At 43.6% G+C, this 19,050-nt stretch overlaps 1 protein-coding gene across 6 annotated transcripts in view; it reads right to left on the bottom strand.

Moving 5' to 3' along the window:
* Positions 1–11,079, bottom strand: part of GPCPD1 (glycerophosphocholine phosphodiesterase 1) — a 46,265-nt gene extending 35,186 nt beyond the window's left edge. For 4 of the 6 annotated variants that reach the window (XM_072140507.1, XM_072140510.1, XM_072140509.1 and 1 more), the window contains exons 1-2: positions 10,831–10,967; positions 10,526–10,614 (exon numbers count right to left, since the gene is read on the bottom strand). In XM_072140507.1, the coding sequence (XP_071996608.1) occupies positions 10,526–10,601 (76 nt within the window). In that variant the 5' untranslated portion in view covers positions 10,602–10,614; positions 10,831–10,967. The other 2 variants (XM_072140512.1, XM_072140508.1) reach the window with 2 other exon arrangements.
* Between the last annotated feature and the right edge of the window lie 7,971 nt (positions 11,080–19,050).

The following is a 19,050-nucleotide window of genomic DNA, read 5'->3' as shown; positions in this document are numbered from 1 at the left end:
CATTCCCTTCTCTTTATACAGTGTTATTTAGTGCGGCTCATTAGGTTATTTGAGGTGTCTGTACTTGGCATGCAGAAGGCTGAGTCACAGGAGAACAAGCTCGAGCCCAGCCGCAGCTCATTTCTCAGAATTACCGCTTATGTAATAACAAGCAACAAAAACAAAGTAACAAAATAAGTTTGCTCCACTGTAAGCAGAGCAAAAATTGTTTAGGATAAACCTAAAAGATAACATCTGGGAAATAAAACCAAACCAAAGTGAATGTAAAAGGACTAAATCCACAATCCTACAGATTCAGCATTAAAATGTGCCAGATCCTCGAAGTCCTTATCGTGGGAAGGAATGCAGTTCTAGGAACTTTAGTGCTCTTAAACTGATGACATTGACGTTTACCCAAGAAGAGACTATAATAATCAAGCTGCAGACACTAAGATAATAGCAATGACTGAGCAGATAGTGTCTGGGGGAACGAGGCTACACATGGAAGTCAGGCCCACTCACAGTATAGCCGCTGTATGGAAATACACTGAAAGAAATGAGGGCACTTAAAAGGGGTAATCCCGTAACAACATGTTATTTCATACAGTCTCTACAAGACAGCCGAGGAGAAGCCAAGAAGCCAAGGTCCCACTCGGAGGTTATGAAACTGTAAAGAGGAGTTATTAAAGGGGTTCTCCAGTCATAGCAAGTAAGGCCATATCCACATTAGATGGTAAACTATACAGAAACCATGCACACAAAACAGTGTATATATACTTATGTTTAAAATATATAACCTTAGTTCTAACTAATGTATTTTGCCTAATCCAGGCCATAAATCCTGGATATTCTGGCATATATTCTCAGACATAATCTAATAAACACAGTGCATGGATATTTAGGGACAGGGTGCACAGAAATGTCATGTAACCCTGTTCTAGATGTCGCGGTGCCCTTGACATTAGTAGCGGTCACAGTTGTAGCGTTTTTAGTTACTTGTACTTGCTCTGTAACCAAAGCTTCTCCCCTCTGTGCCATCATGTAATAGGGTGCATGTTAGCAATTGGGGTGTGCATGTGTCCAGCAAACTGACCTTACTGTAACAGCACAAACATATACAAGACCACAAGTTTATCAGACCGTTTCTCAATCACGGCTAGGTTCCATGCACATGGAGGTGGACCATGTGTCATCACAATCTGTTGCTGAGCCGAAGTCCGTAAAAATGTGGCTGGCAAATGAGGTCACTAGCTCGTCCTAACCCCCTTGAAGGGTCACTTGATTGCATTACCTAGCAATTGTTCAGCAAATATGGAGGAAAAATGGATGACAGCCACTTGGGAAAGCCAGAGCAGCAAACACTGAAAGGAATGGGCCCTGCTTCGGGTATGGGTCCATTGAAGTCAATGTGTGAAAAACAGATCTCATACAGAAAAAAACAGCTTCACCTGCGTGTAGTTTTATATAGTTTTTGTCCCAGCAAAATAATTGATTTGGCTGAGGCAAAAATGCAATGCTCACCGTCAAGTCTGTCAAGGGTAGTCCTGAGTAGAGAATATGGATGGATGGATCATCGGGGAGAAGAAAAAAACAAAAAAACAAAAAACACACTAGTGTGAAAAATGTAAATTTTCACACATGACTTTTACCACAGAAAATCTGAGGGAAGATTCCGCTCATGTTGAAAATAAAAAGTGCAAGGTCATCTAGAGGTAAACTACCATGTGTCCGACAGGGATACTCTCAGGAGAATAAAATTCTGTTCAAATTGTTATAAAAAAAAATCTCGATCTGAATGAAGTTTGGTGCTTTTTCCCTCCAATGCCGCCATGGATCATTTTAGTCAGGTACCGTTATACGCTATTGTGGACATCAAAAAGCAACTGAGGCCCGACTGAAAAGAATATACAGGCGGTCCCCTACTTAAGAACACCCGACCTACATATAACCCCTAGTTACAAAATGACCTCTGGCAATTGGTAATTTACCGTACTTTAGTCCTCGGGTACAATAAACATCTATAACAGTTATCACAGGTGTCTGTAATGAAGATTTATTGTTAATCCTGGTTCTTATGACAATCCAACTTTTTTAAAATCCAATTGTCACAGAGACCGAAAAATTTTTCTCTAGGGTTACAATTATAAAGTATACAGTTCCGACTTGCATACAAATTCGACTTAAAAAGAAACCTCCAGAACCTATCTTGTACGTAACCCGGGGACTACCTGTACATAAATGTGAACATTGACATGCCAGTAAACTGAGGTATTGTTATTTTCTGTCAGGATTTTGACCAATATGTCCTTTATTCAGAACAGCCTAATCCAGAAATATAAGAAATAAAGCAGTGGCCTCCTATTGCTTTCAACATGAGAGGAATTTTACCTCAGGATTTTTCAATCCAGAAAATGTGGTAAAATCATGTGTGAAAAGTAATATTGAGGTTAACGAATTCACATAGCAGCTTTTGCTCATCACAGTGTGTCAGAATTAAGGGAAAATGATGACTTAGCTCCTCCATGTTATCGCTCCCTGCAAGGCTAAAATACACAGCGAGAAAAGTACACTGCCCTAGAGACAGAACTTCACTGCATGGGCAAACTCTTCCAATCTAGTTATACAGGGGGCTGTATCTGAATTATATGTATTCCATGTATAGTGTACACACTAGAGATGAGCGAGCACTAAAATGCTCGGGTGCTCGTTATTCGAGACGAACTTTTCCAGATGCTCGAGTGCTCGTCTCGAATAACGAGCCCCATTGAAGTCAATGGGAGACCTGAGCATTTTTTTAATAAAACTGAACAGTAAAAGAACAGTGCAAAAAAAAAAAAATTCCAGATGTTTGCAGATGTTTTACCTGTAAGAACACATTGAAATAACACTATTCTTCACTTTGCAGGTGTTCGCGCGTGTCTCCCGCTAAGTTAGGAGATGTGCACGAACATTTGGAATGTGAAGAATAGTGTTCTTTCAATGTGTTCTGCACTTAAATGCTCCTGTATTCACTGTTTTTATTGTTTTAATTCTATTCTTCACATTGCAGGTGTGCGCGCGTGTCTCCCGATAGGTTCGGAGATACGCGCGCACAGCTGCAAAGTGAAGAATAGAATTAAAACATTAAAAACAGTGAATACAGGACCATTTAAGTGCAGAACACATTGAAAGAACAATATTCTTCACATTCCAGATGTTCCGAACATCTCCTAAATTAGCGGGAGACACGCGCGAACACCTGGAAAGTGAAGAATAGTGTTATTTCAATGTGTTCTTACAAGTAAAACATATGGAAACATGTGTAATATTTTTTTTTTACAATAAAAATACTTTTATTCAATTTATTTTATTAATTTACTGCTCGATCTCGAGCCGGCGAGATACTCGTCCGAGTAACGAGCCGGTCCGAGTATGCTAATACTCGACCGAGCAGTATACTCGCTCATCTCTAGTACACACCTATGTCAGAAGTGGTAACAGAACCCTTAAGATTCTCCTTGATTTCTACACACCACACATTTTCAAGAGTCAACTTACACAGAGATAGAATTTTCCATTCAGGATCAGGGTTTTTCACATTTCTGTTTTTTAGTATATATTATTTTATATACAGTATATCTTTTTTTAAATTTCCATTTACAAAGCCATTTACTTTGCATGTCCATAACTTTTTTTTTTTTATACTTCAATGTACGGCGTAAGGCGTCATTGTTTACAGAATGTGAGGAGATTTTCATTGATACCATTGTAACATTTGTATGACAATGTGATCAAAATGGTGAAAAAGTGGGGATTCCGATATTCGGGCGCCATTTCCCGTCGCAAGGTTCATCGCCGGGAATCATTGTTTTGTTATCTTCATACATCAGGTAGGGAGAGCTTGACTTCAGCACTCTCTGCCTCCTCGATTTTACACAACCATTTTCCAACTCACTTCAAAGTGCACATTCTGGACGACGCCACCGCACTGGGCCATTTTTATGAGACGAGAACAGAAATGTGCTATGTTGCTTGACAACATACTAGATGTAATTAACCAGTTCAATTTCTGCTGACAGGTTCCCTATAATGTTTCCCTACATGCAACTAAGATACGTAAAACATCAGGAAGAAATATGAGCCCTTCGCTCCTTGCAAATGTGTCGTCTCATCACTATTTCTAGGATGCGTGGCATGCACAGACCTATTCACATCATGGCACAACCTCTCCTTGGAGTATGAATGTAGACTTGGCTATTCCAAAACAAATCTTCTTGGTGTCTACAGCCGACCCCTGTTAAAAAGCCAATCCAATAAAACAGTCAGACATGATGATCCTCTTCTCAGCAATACAAGTCACTTTAGCATCTATAAAAGGACACAGCTGGTGAGATGGAAATGGGAGTTCTTCTCCAAAGTCATGTGAAGACAAGCAGAGAAAACCTATCTTTGGTTCTACAGTACATATTGAAGATACAAATCTCATCTTTCAGATCACATCAGGGTTTCGGTTCTGTGAACTACTGAGGGGGCTAGTATTTCAATGGGGACAAAGGCTTGGTACCCACCCTGGAGTATAAAAATGAGGGACCACTGTGCAGACAACTGCTGGCTCACAAAGATACTAGGAAAAGATAAAACACTAAAAGTGGCATCCAACCTCAGAAGGCAAGAGCTGGATCACTCCGAATAAAGAACACCATGTCTTGTTCATCTGAGGAAGAGGATATGGGGACGTCACCATCCGCTTTCTCTGCTACCAGCATAAAGTTAACAGTCTCACTGATGCTTTCTATACCAGCAGAGGTTAACCACGTTCAATGGGTCCAGCAGATCAGGTTAGGCTGCATGTTCCACACATGATCAGCACTTGTTTACAAGAATAAAATAGCACTGGTTAAATATATCTATGGCTGACTTTGCATGGCAGAACTAGCGCGTGTCCTGTTAAGTGACCTTGTACAAGTAATGTACAGAAAAAAAAAAAAAAAGTGGACCAAAAATCTTAATAAAATTTAAGTCCTATAAATCTGGACATGGAGGATATTGCACTGACTACCAGAAATCGCTTGCTATCACCCTAAATATATATGAGAAGGTTTGGCTCAATTTGGCACGCGAGAAAACACAGCCGAATGGGAGAATGGAGGGAAGCATAGCGGAACCAGAACATCGGGATTGGATAGGTTTAGTTTTCTGCTGCTAACCCATCACGAGCCCTTCAGAAGGAAGGGAGTCATGAATAACAAATATAAGATTATCACAGTCACCTGGTCTGGATCTATGAGCAAGTGTCCCTGATTATCATCCAGCATCAAACACAGGGAATAATCTGGAGCAGAAAGAACAGTCTAGTTCTACTCTGCACTGGTATAAAGACCCAACACATTAATACATCTCCCCTACTATTTCCAACCCATTAATGTAAATCCTCCAGAGCCTCACATATTCTGCAACATGTCAGAATTTTGATAGAGCTTCTTATAAGCTTATGAAGAAACTTTATCTTATACAAAGACTTGTGGTCTTGTAAGAGTTACTGCATCAGCTTTTATTTCGACATTATCCGAAGGACATTTTGGTCCAAGGACATTATTACACAAACCCTGAATTAGTCTCTTGACTTTAACAAAGAAGCCCCGCTGGTTAAAACAAGAACAACAGTCACATTACTTCGGCTCATTTTCTCATAGATTTAGAAGATTAGACCTCGACTTGTTCCCGTCCATAACAACATGTCAGGAGGCCAGATACAATAACTAATAAGTCTGTCCGCACTTGACGGGAATTTTTAATGGAATATTAAATAAAATTTGTTATGGGATGTACGACAGACAGGTTTGTCACACTCATTAGTAGTTAACCTAACATACTGGCGAAGCGGGAATGGAAACTTAATAAAGCCAGTCATAAACATTAAGTTGCCAGGTCCTGACCATGAGTGGTCTAATCTCTGTTGCCACCTCAAAGGAAATATAAACAGGTTACCTTAAAGGGAACCAGTCAGATATTAGGGACAATAAATCAACTACAGGTACTTATGGTAGAAAGGCGTCTTTTTTTTTTTTTTAAATAAAAGCCACAGCCTATTGCCCAAATATAAGGCAATTTGAGACCTTAAACTATTGGTCTATAAGGACCGCTGGGTGGCTTAATGTCCCAAATCGCTCTGACAGGCTGTCTTTAAGATGTCTAGTACACAGCATGAACGCCGCACAATGGAAAGGCAATACAGACTCCTAGGGGGACATTTATCAAACTTTGGCGTATGATGAAATCCCCTCCCTGGATATATTAAGAAGATCTGACCTTCAGACATATTCAGCGGGTGGACATGCCATAACCTGTGAAAATGGAGTCATAAAAGTTTACAGACCATAACAAGTGCATTCCTACCCCGCATCAGCCCACTTTGCCACACTACATTCACGCCCACTTGACAGGGTGGCTGCATAAAGGGGAAAATACAAGCAATTACTGGCAGTTCGATAATAATTGAGATTTTAGGGTTTGTCCACCAGAAGATAGGTGCACAAGACCTAAATGTCCTCACACCAATAAGTCATTGGATAATATACCTACTCCTTCATCACATGGGGTGTCCCTAATTTACATGACAGGGTGTTGGATCATTAAGTGCTAGACTGCTAGAGTCCCATGTTCCTCCTATTGTCCTCATCTGTGTGGATTACAATGGTTTAATACCACAGGACACTTATACATTACCCAATTGGCAAGACTATCTATCTGTCATCACCTTTTTGATAAATTTGCAACAAACTCATCTCTTCATTACACCACTACTAGTAAATGTGGGCTAATATGTATCAGGAACTGTCTTTTGGATGTGATCTAGCTCACTGCTACAGATACAAAACCATAATGCCCGCTCAGAGCGATGCGCTGGGAAGTCATGACCCGCCTCATCTGTAACTATTTTCAGTACTTTTATGTCAATATCATCATAAATATTGCAGCAGCCTCATATTCACAGGGAACACTCTGTAACCATTTCCGACAGCTGAGATCTGTGACTATACCGTACTGTTCTTTTACTCCAGGATTTGTCAGTGCTGATCACATCACTTGTCTGCTGGAGCTCATCCTTCCAGCCAGTTCATGGCAGAACGTATGATGTCAGGGGTTAGTATGAATCACATCAGTGCATAACTTTCGCTAGCGCTTCAGCTTGAAAACGTGAAGATTTACACAAGATCTACTATGTATGATTTACTGCTTGTCCATGGAGGAGTTGCAAATATTCATTCAGGATAATATCCGATTAATCTATTCCCTTTAAGGGACTCATTTTGCCCCATTAAACTACCAGCTTCCTCAGGTATTGAGGAATGAATTCACTCATTTATGTGAAATCTCACTTGATTATCTGTTTAAAAATAAGGCGAGGAGAGTAGTGTACTGCCTGAAAGAGTCCCTTTACTATATTTAATGATGGGTAGGATGGTATAAAGCCCTACAATCCAATCCAGAATTCTGATAAAGTTGCAAACCACAAGTTTTTGAAACATTGTAAAACAAATTTGTTTCCAAATGTAGCTGTAATTGTATAACACTGGCTTCAATTTGGAAACATGGGTGTAGTTAGCCTGTATACAGGCCACAATAGGAGGTCGAAACAGAAGTAACAGGCATCAAATTAATCACATTTGGTGTATACTGTGCCAATCTAAAACAAAACGCACAAAAAAAGTGCGGATACACAAAGAACTGTTAACTCAAGATATATTTTTGTTCCTTGTATGTATTTAAAGAAAATATAAATAATTTTGTAAATATAAACTTCATCAATATACAGCTTTACTGCAGATCTATATTACCATGGTACAGACTTCAAAATAAAATTTCTGTAGTTAGATTCATTATTCAGGTGTTACTCCCACGGAGCTCCTCCCTCACCTGAAGACTGGAAGTTAGCAGGTTGTAGTTCAAAAGTAAAAATATAAGCTGGAGTTTTTTTTATGCCTGCCCTGTGATAACCATGAAAACTCAGCCTGAGGGCTCATTCACATGAACGCAATGGGGACCGACACGCGGAGGCTTATTGGTCTCCATTGACGTCCAGTCACTGTGCGGTGAGCACACTTTGTCTTACTGCACTGCATGCGTGTTAGGGCGCCGGTCAAACGCTTCTCTATGGAGAGAGGTGAGCACCGCTCATCCTCTGCAGCGAGTGGCTGTATGTTTGCCTGAACTAACATACATTGTGTGAATGTACCCCAAGGCTGCCATCACATGACTGTTCTTTCTACAGCTAGCCCATGTCTCCAGTCTCTTCTAGGGACTCATGCACACGAGTCAACATCCCGTTCCAAAATTCTTTTTACTCTCCTCGGCCTATGGTACCTTTGTTTGCTGACCAAGACCTGCACATGTTCGTGTGAGGATAGCCTAAAAAGTATATTTTCTCATAGTTGATTAGGAGCCCTGCATTTAGGTTATGATGATCAAAGAAGGTCCTAAGGGCTTCAGACTCAAACTCCAACAACAAACTAAAGGCTTAAGGGAATCAAGATACAGACTTTCATTTTGTTTAATTAGGTGGATATCCATAAAGAACATGCCACATAAATAGATATTTACTGTATAAAATATATGAGAAGCAATGCATCCTACGGCTTTATTAAACTTTGCCAACCCCAGGGCATGGTGTGACATGTAGGGAAAGTGCTGGGGGTCCGTAGACACCAGACCACTGCTAGGTTTAACTTCAGGTTTAACTTCAGCTCAAATAAATACAAATACATTCAACTGTGTTTTTTTCTAAATATAACTTTATTTACAATGTACTTTACAACAATTAGGGGCCACCTAACAAGTATAATTTAAAGGGGTTTTCTGGACCATAATCAAGATAATCTGACGGGCCTATTTTTCTGACTGAACAATTCTCTGTGACTTTAAACGCCTGGCGATTACCTTCATCTACAAGTCTCTGGGGCAGATATATCAAGGCTTGTTTTCCCAACTTACACCAAGTGGGCGTGTAGGGGATAGTGTCAGGCAGTGGAGAGGGTGCAGGCTACAATGCAATTTAGTACCTGGCGTACAAAATGCCTTGTCCTATGTTGGATATATCAGAAGGCTGGAGCTTCTTGATATATCCAGATCAAAAGAAGGGTTAACATCATACTAAGCATATGATAAATACCCCCTCTATCTTTCTTCGGAAATACTTTCCAAAACTATAATTTTGTTCCCAGTAGAGGACAAAAAATCCCAGCGAAGAGACCAACTCTAATCACTGTAGACAATGCCAGGAGTTCAAGTCACAGAAAAGCTTTCAGTCTGGAGAACATGAGGTCCTAAAACAACTTTTTCCCCAATCTACATCTTAAAGTTGCAGTCCACCAGTCGGAAAGCACTGATCAAGATCTTCATCTGTAAGAGCTGTGGGGCGGCACACCTCATCCTGACAAGACACTGAACTGTGTGATCAGCGCAACAGAGGAAGATGCAGAACATGGCCACCAGCAGAGAAACCCAATGCCCTCTCTATGGAGCAGGTACCTTGGGACTCAGACTGGCAGCAGGATCCTTCAATACAGTTTCCAACTTTGGGTATATCACACTTCTGCAACTTTAAAAGAACTATGTCCTATCAAGGAGGGGATGAAACGTCCTTTTTAGAATTCACCCATATACAAAAAAATTTTATTAAAAAGGTAAGGATCTAGATTTGTAGATCACAATTTTCTAAAATTAGATTCTTATCCATAATGTGTTACCCAAAACATGTTCTCGGTACTGTAGATAGGGGCTTCTGAAGTGACACCACTCCTGCTGCATCTAAAAGTGACTCATTTCATACATTTTTCTCATTATTTTTGTGATAATTTTTTTTTTCTACAGGTAAACAGGTGAGCTTTCACATAAAATAGGATATTCTAAAAAGGACATTTCATAACCTACCTAAAGGGATCTGCTAATTACACAGTGTAAAACCTGGAGTCCCTATAACTATTTACTTGATGTCTGAGTGGCATTTTGAACCCATTTTTGGTCCGTTTTAAGCAGTCCGTTAAAAAACGCATGCAGTTTTGGTCAGACTGCTTAAAAACGGACCAAAAACTGGTTCAAAACGCCATGTGTGGCATCACCCTTACACCTGGGGACGGGAATAGGGGTCCATGGGAGACATTACATAGTTCAAAAAACAGCAGATTACATGTTATAGTCGCTTCAATAAGAAACTCCAAACATTCAGCAACATTTATTAAACAAAACATGGAACAAAAAAAACCTTTAAAAATAGAAAAAATCCTACACAAACAGACATGTTCCTGGGATGGATGAGGAGGACATTCTGTGGCAGATATAATGGGCTACGCACCAAGGACAATGGGTTTCCACAACAGGATGGAACAATCAACCAATTGTCGATCATCATGATATTTATTGCCTCTTGCCAACTCCATACCAGCGCACTATGCCAGGTACAGGACCGACCTGATGAACAGGTGTCTGGTCCAAAACTTATTCCAGTTCAGAACCAGTGCCATGGGTTACACATAGAGACCCCCATATACAGAGCAGGTGGGGGGCTTACCTGGCTCTGTAGCCCCTCGCACTTGGAAGGTAACGTGGCAGGTCATGGTGCTGATCCCCTTCTGTGTTGTCCTCATGTACAGCTTTTCCCTGGAAAAAAAAATAATAAAAAAAAAAATAACACACATAAATAAAAAGTCAAAATGACGCGTTATTCCTAGACAGCAATCATAAGAGGTCACCTGGGGACTCCCAAAAAGGTGACTGATAAGACTCCCCAACCCTGGGAGCCAGACACCCGACTACAGCGCCGTCTGACCAGCGCAGCTACTACGTCTGCAGCAAATCCGCACCGCGCACACTAACCTGCTGATCCTCCCAGCACAGCCAAGACCGGTCCAAACCGGTATGAAGCCGCTCAGCCCCGGCTCGTATACTGAGCACCGGAAACAGTGACAGCATCTAGTAACAGAGCCATCCTCTACCCTGCCGCATGGAGCCCCGCCTACCTCCAGGCCAGGGCCAATAGCGGAGCGCGCTGCCTCCGCCCACTCCCATCACATGGCGTTACTGAGGCAGAAGAAAGCGGCGCTGATTGGTTGCGGGCACCGTGGCGTCATGGGTTAATGCAGAATGCTTGTCCTAGCTGATGTCATCATAATTCGTGGAACTCTGCGCGAGCTGCGTTCACACATGGCGGCTTGTTCTGTGACGCAAGATAAAATGGCATAAGGAATGGACGAGCACGGAGCATAGATAAAGCTCTGAGAATTGCTCCTAGCATCTCACGGCTGTGTACACATTGTAGTGTGATGCGTTTATGCGAGGTGCCTATATAGTCTGAGAAAAGGGTCTGTCCTATTGGTTTTCTTTGGTTAGGGTCACACACATGTGGATGGCGGCAGGTCAGGGAGTCTTCTGCTTCCTGCAGTGCTGCAGTATAAGGGTGTGTTCACACGTTCAGTTTTTCAGATGCAGTTTTTGATGTCCAAACCAGGAGTGACGTGAAAAAAGTGGAGGAGCAGCTTCTCTCAATGATATTTTCTTACCCATTATGATCCACACCTGATTTTACCTTCAGAAACTGCATCTGAAAAACTGAACGTGCGAACGCACCCTTAAAGGGGTTTTCTAGGAGTTCTAAATCCTATTGGGCAGCGGTTGACGATGGCCTTATGCAGGTAACATTCTTTTTGTCAGTGTTCTGTCCGTTTTTTTTCACATCGGGAGAGATTTTTTAATACTTGTATGCCAGTAATTGTCATTATTTCCTGCTTTATGCCTCCACGCCAAGATAACCTAAAGGAGGGGGGGCAGGGGCAGCGGCGGAGAGGCGCGTTCCTGCCCTGCGCATGCGCAAGTGAAAGTTTGCAGGCTGCAGAATAGGGACTGACCAGCACATGAGCGCGTGTATGATATATCTGTGTGGAGTCCAGAGACTTCAGATCATGCCCTGTTCCTGACTGTGTTTGCAGCTCCAGCTTTCCCATAGAGGTCAATGGGAAGGTGAAATATATGAATTTCTACACAGGGGTCATCATTATTGCGAATTCATTTCTAGGTAACACAATCATGTGACACTGCAAGAGATTGGAACATGACATCATTTTCTAGCCTTCTGCCTTTTTTTCTGTTCTGCATATATAGGTGACACAAGGACCGTTTTTGCAGACAAACCATGAATTTGTTGTTTGTGGCCCATGAACACATTTGTGTGCTGTAACCTAAGGCCCCTTTCACACGATATCTATCCAAAATCTAGGAGCCTATGGCCGGGTACCATGGTACTCCATGCCTCCTTTCTCCAGTGCAGAGTATATGCCTGTAGCCCTGGTGAGTATACATTTGTGTGAAAGAGGCCTAGCTCTGCTCCAGTAACTAGGTCAGCCCGGCCCGAACGCTGCAAACTGGAACTGAACTGACATGCTGAGTTCAGTTCTGGTTAGCAGCATTCGGGCCGGGAGATTCAGGCAGCCCTAAGGGTGATGCCACACATGGCGTTTTGAATCAGTTTTTGGCCCGTTTTTACGCAAAAAGCGTGGCCACACGAAAACCCGACGGATCCGGAAAAAACGCTGTAATTTTTTTTTTTTTTAAAAAGTGCCGCTGGACTCACGCTTACCTGCACTCGGCCTGGCTTGGTGAAGATCAGTGCATTCCGATGAACTTCAGTGCAGCAGCGACACCTGGTGCACGTCGGAGGAACTACCTTAGTGAATCGCCGGAAGACCCGAATCCACCGCAGAGAACGCGCCGCTGGATCGCGAATGGGCCGGGTAAGTAAATCTGCCCCTATGTGTGAATACGGCTCTGTACTCACCCCGGTCTTACCCCTGGCCGGGTGTGGGACCTTCTCGCCCCTCCCCCTTCATAAGAACTGTACATGACATGGTACAAATATATGAGCATATTGCCCACTGAAGTGAATGTGCCATGTGCTGCTCTTATTAATATGGTACAGTACAGGTATCACATTGCCAAAAAAAACCATTAATGTGCAAGAGGCCTAAACCTTTTGCAACCCCTGCAGAGAGCCCAGCCCATGGCTATGTTTCTATCTACTACATTACATATGAGAATAAGGAACTACCAGGAGCTTTGCTGCCTCTTATCTTGCAGGTGGACAAAGGATTGAAAAAAAAACCTAGCAGATCTCTTTGAAGGAATTACCTGCACAATAAGCTGCTTCCCTATTGTTTCTCCAAAAAATGTATAAATATATTGACATCTGAGACATGTTTGTACATAGCAGATAACAAGAAAACTAGGATTGTATACCCACAGCATGTGAATATGTGCTGCAGGTTTTAAGTGTAAATACAAACCATTAAAATGGGGTAGAAGTTTCTGAAGAGGGATGTGCCAGATGGACACAGCAGTACTCGGCTACACTTAGGCCCATGAGGGTTTTTCTTGTTCGAGCCTAGTGTGATTTTGGATTTGCCCAGAGCTCTGACACATAGCTGTTCAATGAATGTTTTCACACATCCAATTATTTTTCACCCTGTGCGTCTCCGTTGCGATGCACCAAAAGGAGAATATGCCCTAGTTTGATGCAATTGTGAGGAAAAAAACGCCTATTGTAATCTATGACTCGGTCAAAAAAAATCCGTTAGCACTAGGATGCTACCTATTGTGGTCAGTTTTTCCAGTGTGAGTTTCCTGGAGAGCAGAGAGAGAATCTGACACAGCTATAAGATGGTTTATACCACAAGAAAAAAATACACATTGTAGCACAGCACATGGATTAAACACTGAACGCAAAAAACGAAGGAAATAACTGAAATGGGAACTGTCTGTTTTTGTTTTTTTTTTGTCTATTTGCACATAAGTATACCGTTAGGAGGACCCACTGGACACCTAGGCCTAGGATGAGTAAAGATGCAAATGAATTATTGGGGCACGTTTACTTACCGGAATGTCCAAAGAGGATTGGGAGCTGCCGGGATTCACTAAGATCGTGCGCCCGATTTCTTGAATGTGTCGCTTCCCCGCTGAGGTCCGCCGGAGTTCACCTTCTTCTTCCCGGTGCATGTGAGTGCTGATCTTGCGACACAATTTGAATTGCAAATTCTGCGGTTTGTCCGAATCAGTCGGGTTTTCCGATGGCCAGGCCCCCCTGATTTGTGTCACGTGCAAGCCGGCACCGATGCGCAAAAAACCCCTGTGCAATTCAGGAAATATTCTGGAAACCCAACAGAAATGCGAACGACGGACCCTTAGCAAATGTGCCCCATAGTGTTTATTTCTTCAGATAACTATATATCAATCTGCTCAGATCCTCCTGCTATGTAATCAATCGGGAAAATATTGGAGGAAGTTTATCAAAAGTGTCTGAGTGCAGGAATGTTCTAGTTGTTCATGGCAACCAATCAGACCTCAGGTATAATTTTATAAACAGCAGTGGGAAAACGAAAGCTGAGCTCTGATTGGCTATCATGAGCAACTAGAACAGTTCTGCTCTCAAACACTTCTGATAAACCTCCCCCATTATATTGAACATGCTAGGTTCGATCTATTTTGTTAGTTGACGTACAGCAGTGTATCACATCTAAATTACAGAGCATTCACAGATAACCCAGCACTAATACCAAAAACTACTGGTAAGCGGAGGGTTAACACGCAGCCACTTGTTTGCTTGGCAGATTATGTGGTCTGGATTCAGGGAGATGGCAGTCACACAACTATCCCAAATCATCTAGCTGAAAAAGCAAAACAAAACACAAGGTTGCCAGGGAGGGGTCACATAGGGATATGGGTTCTTGGAAACTCGTTCACAGATAACTTGGCCGTCAAGGAATAAATGAACGTCACTCAGCACAGACACAAACAGAAGACAAATGGCCGAGCCTCCGTGCTGGGAGAGTCAGGCGGGGGTCAGAAATGTGTTTACTGTAAGAAGTTTTACTAGTTCCTGAAAACAAAACAAAAGTCACTGTCATATTCTATTTTCAGCTGCCCAAAGCTTTGCTCTGGTGCTTGGCACATACATGTACCTGGAGCTAGTGAATAATGAGACACTCTAAGGGTTAATTATGCAAAATATTTACTGTACTCAGGGGCATAATGATGGGGTGAGACCAGGTAACCGCCAGACTGTGGGGCAGTCAGAGGGGAAGCAAGTCAATTTTATGCATGTAAGAAGCACATACAATGGATTACACGAGTGCACAGGCAGAGACATGGGGGCAGATTTACTTACCCGGCCCATTTGCGATCCAGCGGCGCATTCTCTGCGCTGGATTCGGGTCCGGCCGCGATTTATGATGGCAGTTCCTCCGCCGGCCACCAGGTGGCGCTGCTGCGCTGAAAATCATCTGAACGCACCGGAATACACCGAGCTGGACCAGGTGAAGGTAAGCGCGTCCCAAGCGACACATTTTCGGTTTTTAAATGCGGCGGTTTTTCCGAATACGTCGGGTTTTCGTTCGGCTACGCCCCCCGATTTCCGTTGCGCGCATGCCGGCGCCGATGCGCCACAATCCGATCGCATGCGCCAAAATCCCGGGGCAATTCAGGTACAATCGGCGCAAATCGGAAGTATTCGGGTAACACGTAGGGAAAACGCGAATCGGGCCCTTAGTAAATGACCCCCATGGTGTGTACTCTGCCTGCGCACCCTCTATGATGTGTACATGTGGCGCCACTGCGTGTCTCTGTCTGCGCTGCTGCACTGGGAGAGGAGGATAGGAGGGTAAGTACAGATTTTTTTTTTCAATATGACGAGTGGAGGCTGCTGCATATTTCATGAATGAGGGGAGGCTGCTGGTTATTTCAGTAATAAGGGGAGGCTGCTGCATATTAGATGAATTAGGGGGAGCTGCTGCACATTTCATTACTCATGGGAGGCTATGGGACATTTCTTTAGCAAGGGGAGGGTGCTGGACGTTTATTAATCCCGTTAGGAAATTGTTTTGTGCATCCTTACTCTATGAACAGTGATTCACATAATTAACAACAAAAATAACATTACAATTACTACCTTAATTTTTTGAGGGGTGGGGGAGGTTTTTTTTCTGGGGGGGAGCTGGGGGACAGGGGGAGGAGAGAGGACAGGAGGATGCTGGGGACATGAGGAGGATAGAGGACATGAGGAGGCTGGGGACAGGAGGAGGATAGAGGACATGAGGAGGCTGGGGACAGGAGGAGGATAGAGGACATGAGGAGGCTGGGGGACAGGAGGAGGATAGAGGACATGAGGAGGCTGGGGGACAGGAGGAGGATAGAGGACATGAGGAGGCTGGGGGACAGGAGGAGGACAAGAGGCTACAGGAGGAGGCTGGGGACAGGAGGAGGCTGGGGGACAGGAGGAGGATAGAGGACATGAGGAGGCTGGGGGACATGAGGAGGCTGGGGACAAGAGGAGGATAGAGGACATGAGGAGGCTGGGGACAGGAGGAGGATAGAAGACATGAGGAGGCTGGGGACAGGAGGAGGATAGAGAACAAGAGGAGGCTGGGGGACAGGAGGAGGATAGAGGACATGAGGAGGCTGGGGGACATGAGGAGGCTGGGGGACATGAGGAGGCTGGGGACAGGAGGAGGACAGAGGACATGAGGAGGCTGGGGGACATGAGGAGGATAGAGGACATGAGGAGGCTGGGGACAGGAGGAGGCTGGGGGACAGGAGGAGGATAGAGGACATGAGGAGGCTGGGAACATGAGGAGGCTGGGGACATGAGGAGGCTGGGGGACAGGAGGAGGATAGAGGACATGAGGAGGCTGGGGGACATGAGGAGGATAGAGGACAGGAGGAGGCTGGGGACAGGAGGAGGCTGGGGGACAGGAGGAGGATAGAGGACATGAGGAGGCTGGGGACATGAGGAGGCTGGGGGACAGGAGGAGGATAGAGGACATGAGGAGGCTGGAGAAGGACGACGCTGGGGGACAGGAGGGAGAGGACAGGAGGCGGCTGGGGCACAGTAGGAGGAGTCTCGGGAACTGGAGGAAGATGCTGAAGCAGTATAAAGGGCAGGGGGGCTTGAAGATAGGAGAAGGTCACAGTAATGTACCTGAGAGATGCACCATAGTGATGTCACAGTAATGTACCTGGGAGATGCACTATAGTGATGTCACAGTAATGTACCTGAGAGATGCACCATAGTGATGTCACAGTAATGTACCTGAGAGATGCACCATAGTGATGTCACAGTAATGTACCTGAGAGATGCACCATAGTGATGTCACAGTAATGTACCTAGGAGATGCACCATAGTGATGTCACAGTAATGTACCTAGGAGATGCACCATAGTTATGTCACAGTAATGTACCTAAGAGATGCACTATAGTGATGTCACAGTAATGTACCTGGGAGATGCACCATAGTGATGTCACAGTAATGTACCTGAGAGATGCACTGTAGTGATGCCACAGTAATGTACCTGGGAGATTCACCATAGTGATGTCACAGTAATGTACCTGGGAGATGCACCATAGTGATGTCACAGTAATGTACCTAGGAGATGCACCATAGTGATGTCACAGTAATGTACGTGGGAGATGCTCCATAGTGATGTCACAGTAATGTACCTGAGAGATGCAATATGATGATGTCACAGTAATGTACCTCAGAGATGCTCCATAGTGATGTCACAGTAATGTCCCTGAGAGATGCACCATAGTGATGTCACAGTAATGTACCTGAAAGATGCAACGTAGTGAAGTTGCAGTAATGTAACTGAGAGATGCACCATAGTGATGTCACAGTAATGTACAAGGGGGATAAACCATAGTTATGTCACAGTAATGTACCTGGGAGATGCACCATAGTGATGTCACAGTACTGTATCTGAAAGAAGCACCATAGTGATGTCACAGTAATGTACCTGGGAGATGCAGCATAGTGATGTCACAGTAATGTACCTGGGAGATACACCATAGTGATGTCACAGTAATGTACCTGAGAGATGCTTCACAGTGATGTCACAGTAATGTACCTGAGAGTTGCACCATAGTGATGTCAAAGTGATGTACTTTAGAGATGCACCATAGTGATGTCACAGTAATGTACCTGAGAGATGCACCATAGTGATGTCACAGTAATGTACCTGGAAGATGTACCATAGTGATGTCACAGTAATGTACCTGGAAGATGTACCATAGTGATGTCACAGTAATGTACCTGGGAGATGCACCATAGTGATGTCACAGTAATGTGCCTGAGAGATGCACCATAGTAATGTCACAGTAATGTACCTGAGAGATGCACCATAGTGATGTCACAGTAATGTACCTGGAAGATGTACCATAGTGATGTCACAGTAATGTACCTGGAAGATGTACCACAGTGATGTCACAGTAATGTACCTGGAAGATGTACCATAGTGATGTCAAAGTAATGTACTTGAGAGATGCACCATAGTAATGTATCAGTAATGTCCCTGGGAGATGCACCTAAGTGATGTCACAGTAATGTACCTGGGAGATGCACCATAGTGATGTCACAGTAATGTACCAGGTAGATGCACCAAAGTGATGTCACAGTAATGTACCAGGGAGATGCACCATAGTGATGTCACAGTAATGTACGAGGGAGATGCACCATAGTGATGTCACAGTAATGTGCCTGGGAGATGCACCATAGTTATGTCAAAGTAATGTACTTGAGAGATGCACCATAGTAATGTCACAGTAATGTACCTGGGAGATGCAATATAGTGATGTCACAGTAATGTCCCTGGGAGATGCACCTAAGCGATGTCCCAGTAATGTACGTGGGAGATGCACCATAGTGATGTCACAGTAATGTCCCTGGGAGATGCTGCATAGTGATGTCACAGTAATGTTTATGAGAGATGCACCATAGTGATGTCACAGTAATGTCCCTGGGAGATGCTGCATAGTGATGTCACAGTAATGTTTATGAGAGATACACCATAGTGATGTCACAGTAATGTACCTGAGAGATGCGCCATAGTGATGTCACAGTAATGTACCTGGGAGATGCAATATAGTGATGTCACAGTAATGCCCCTGGGAGATGCACCATAGTGATGTCACAGTAATGTCCATGGGAGATGCTGCATAGTGATGTCACAGTAATGTATCTGAGAGATGCACCTTAGTGATGTCACAGTAATGTACCTG

This window comes from Engystomops pustulosus, chromosome 3 (assembly GCF_040894005.1).
Source record: "Engystomops pustulosus chromosome 3, aEngPut4.maternal, whole genome shotgun sequence".
Classification (NCBI taxonomy): domain Eukaryota; kingdom Metazoa; phylum Chordata; class Amphibia; order Anura; family Leptodactylidae; genus Engystomops; species Engystomops pustulosus.
This window is presented reverse-complemented; position numbering and strand designations above follow the sequence as displayed.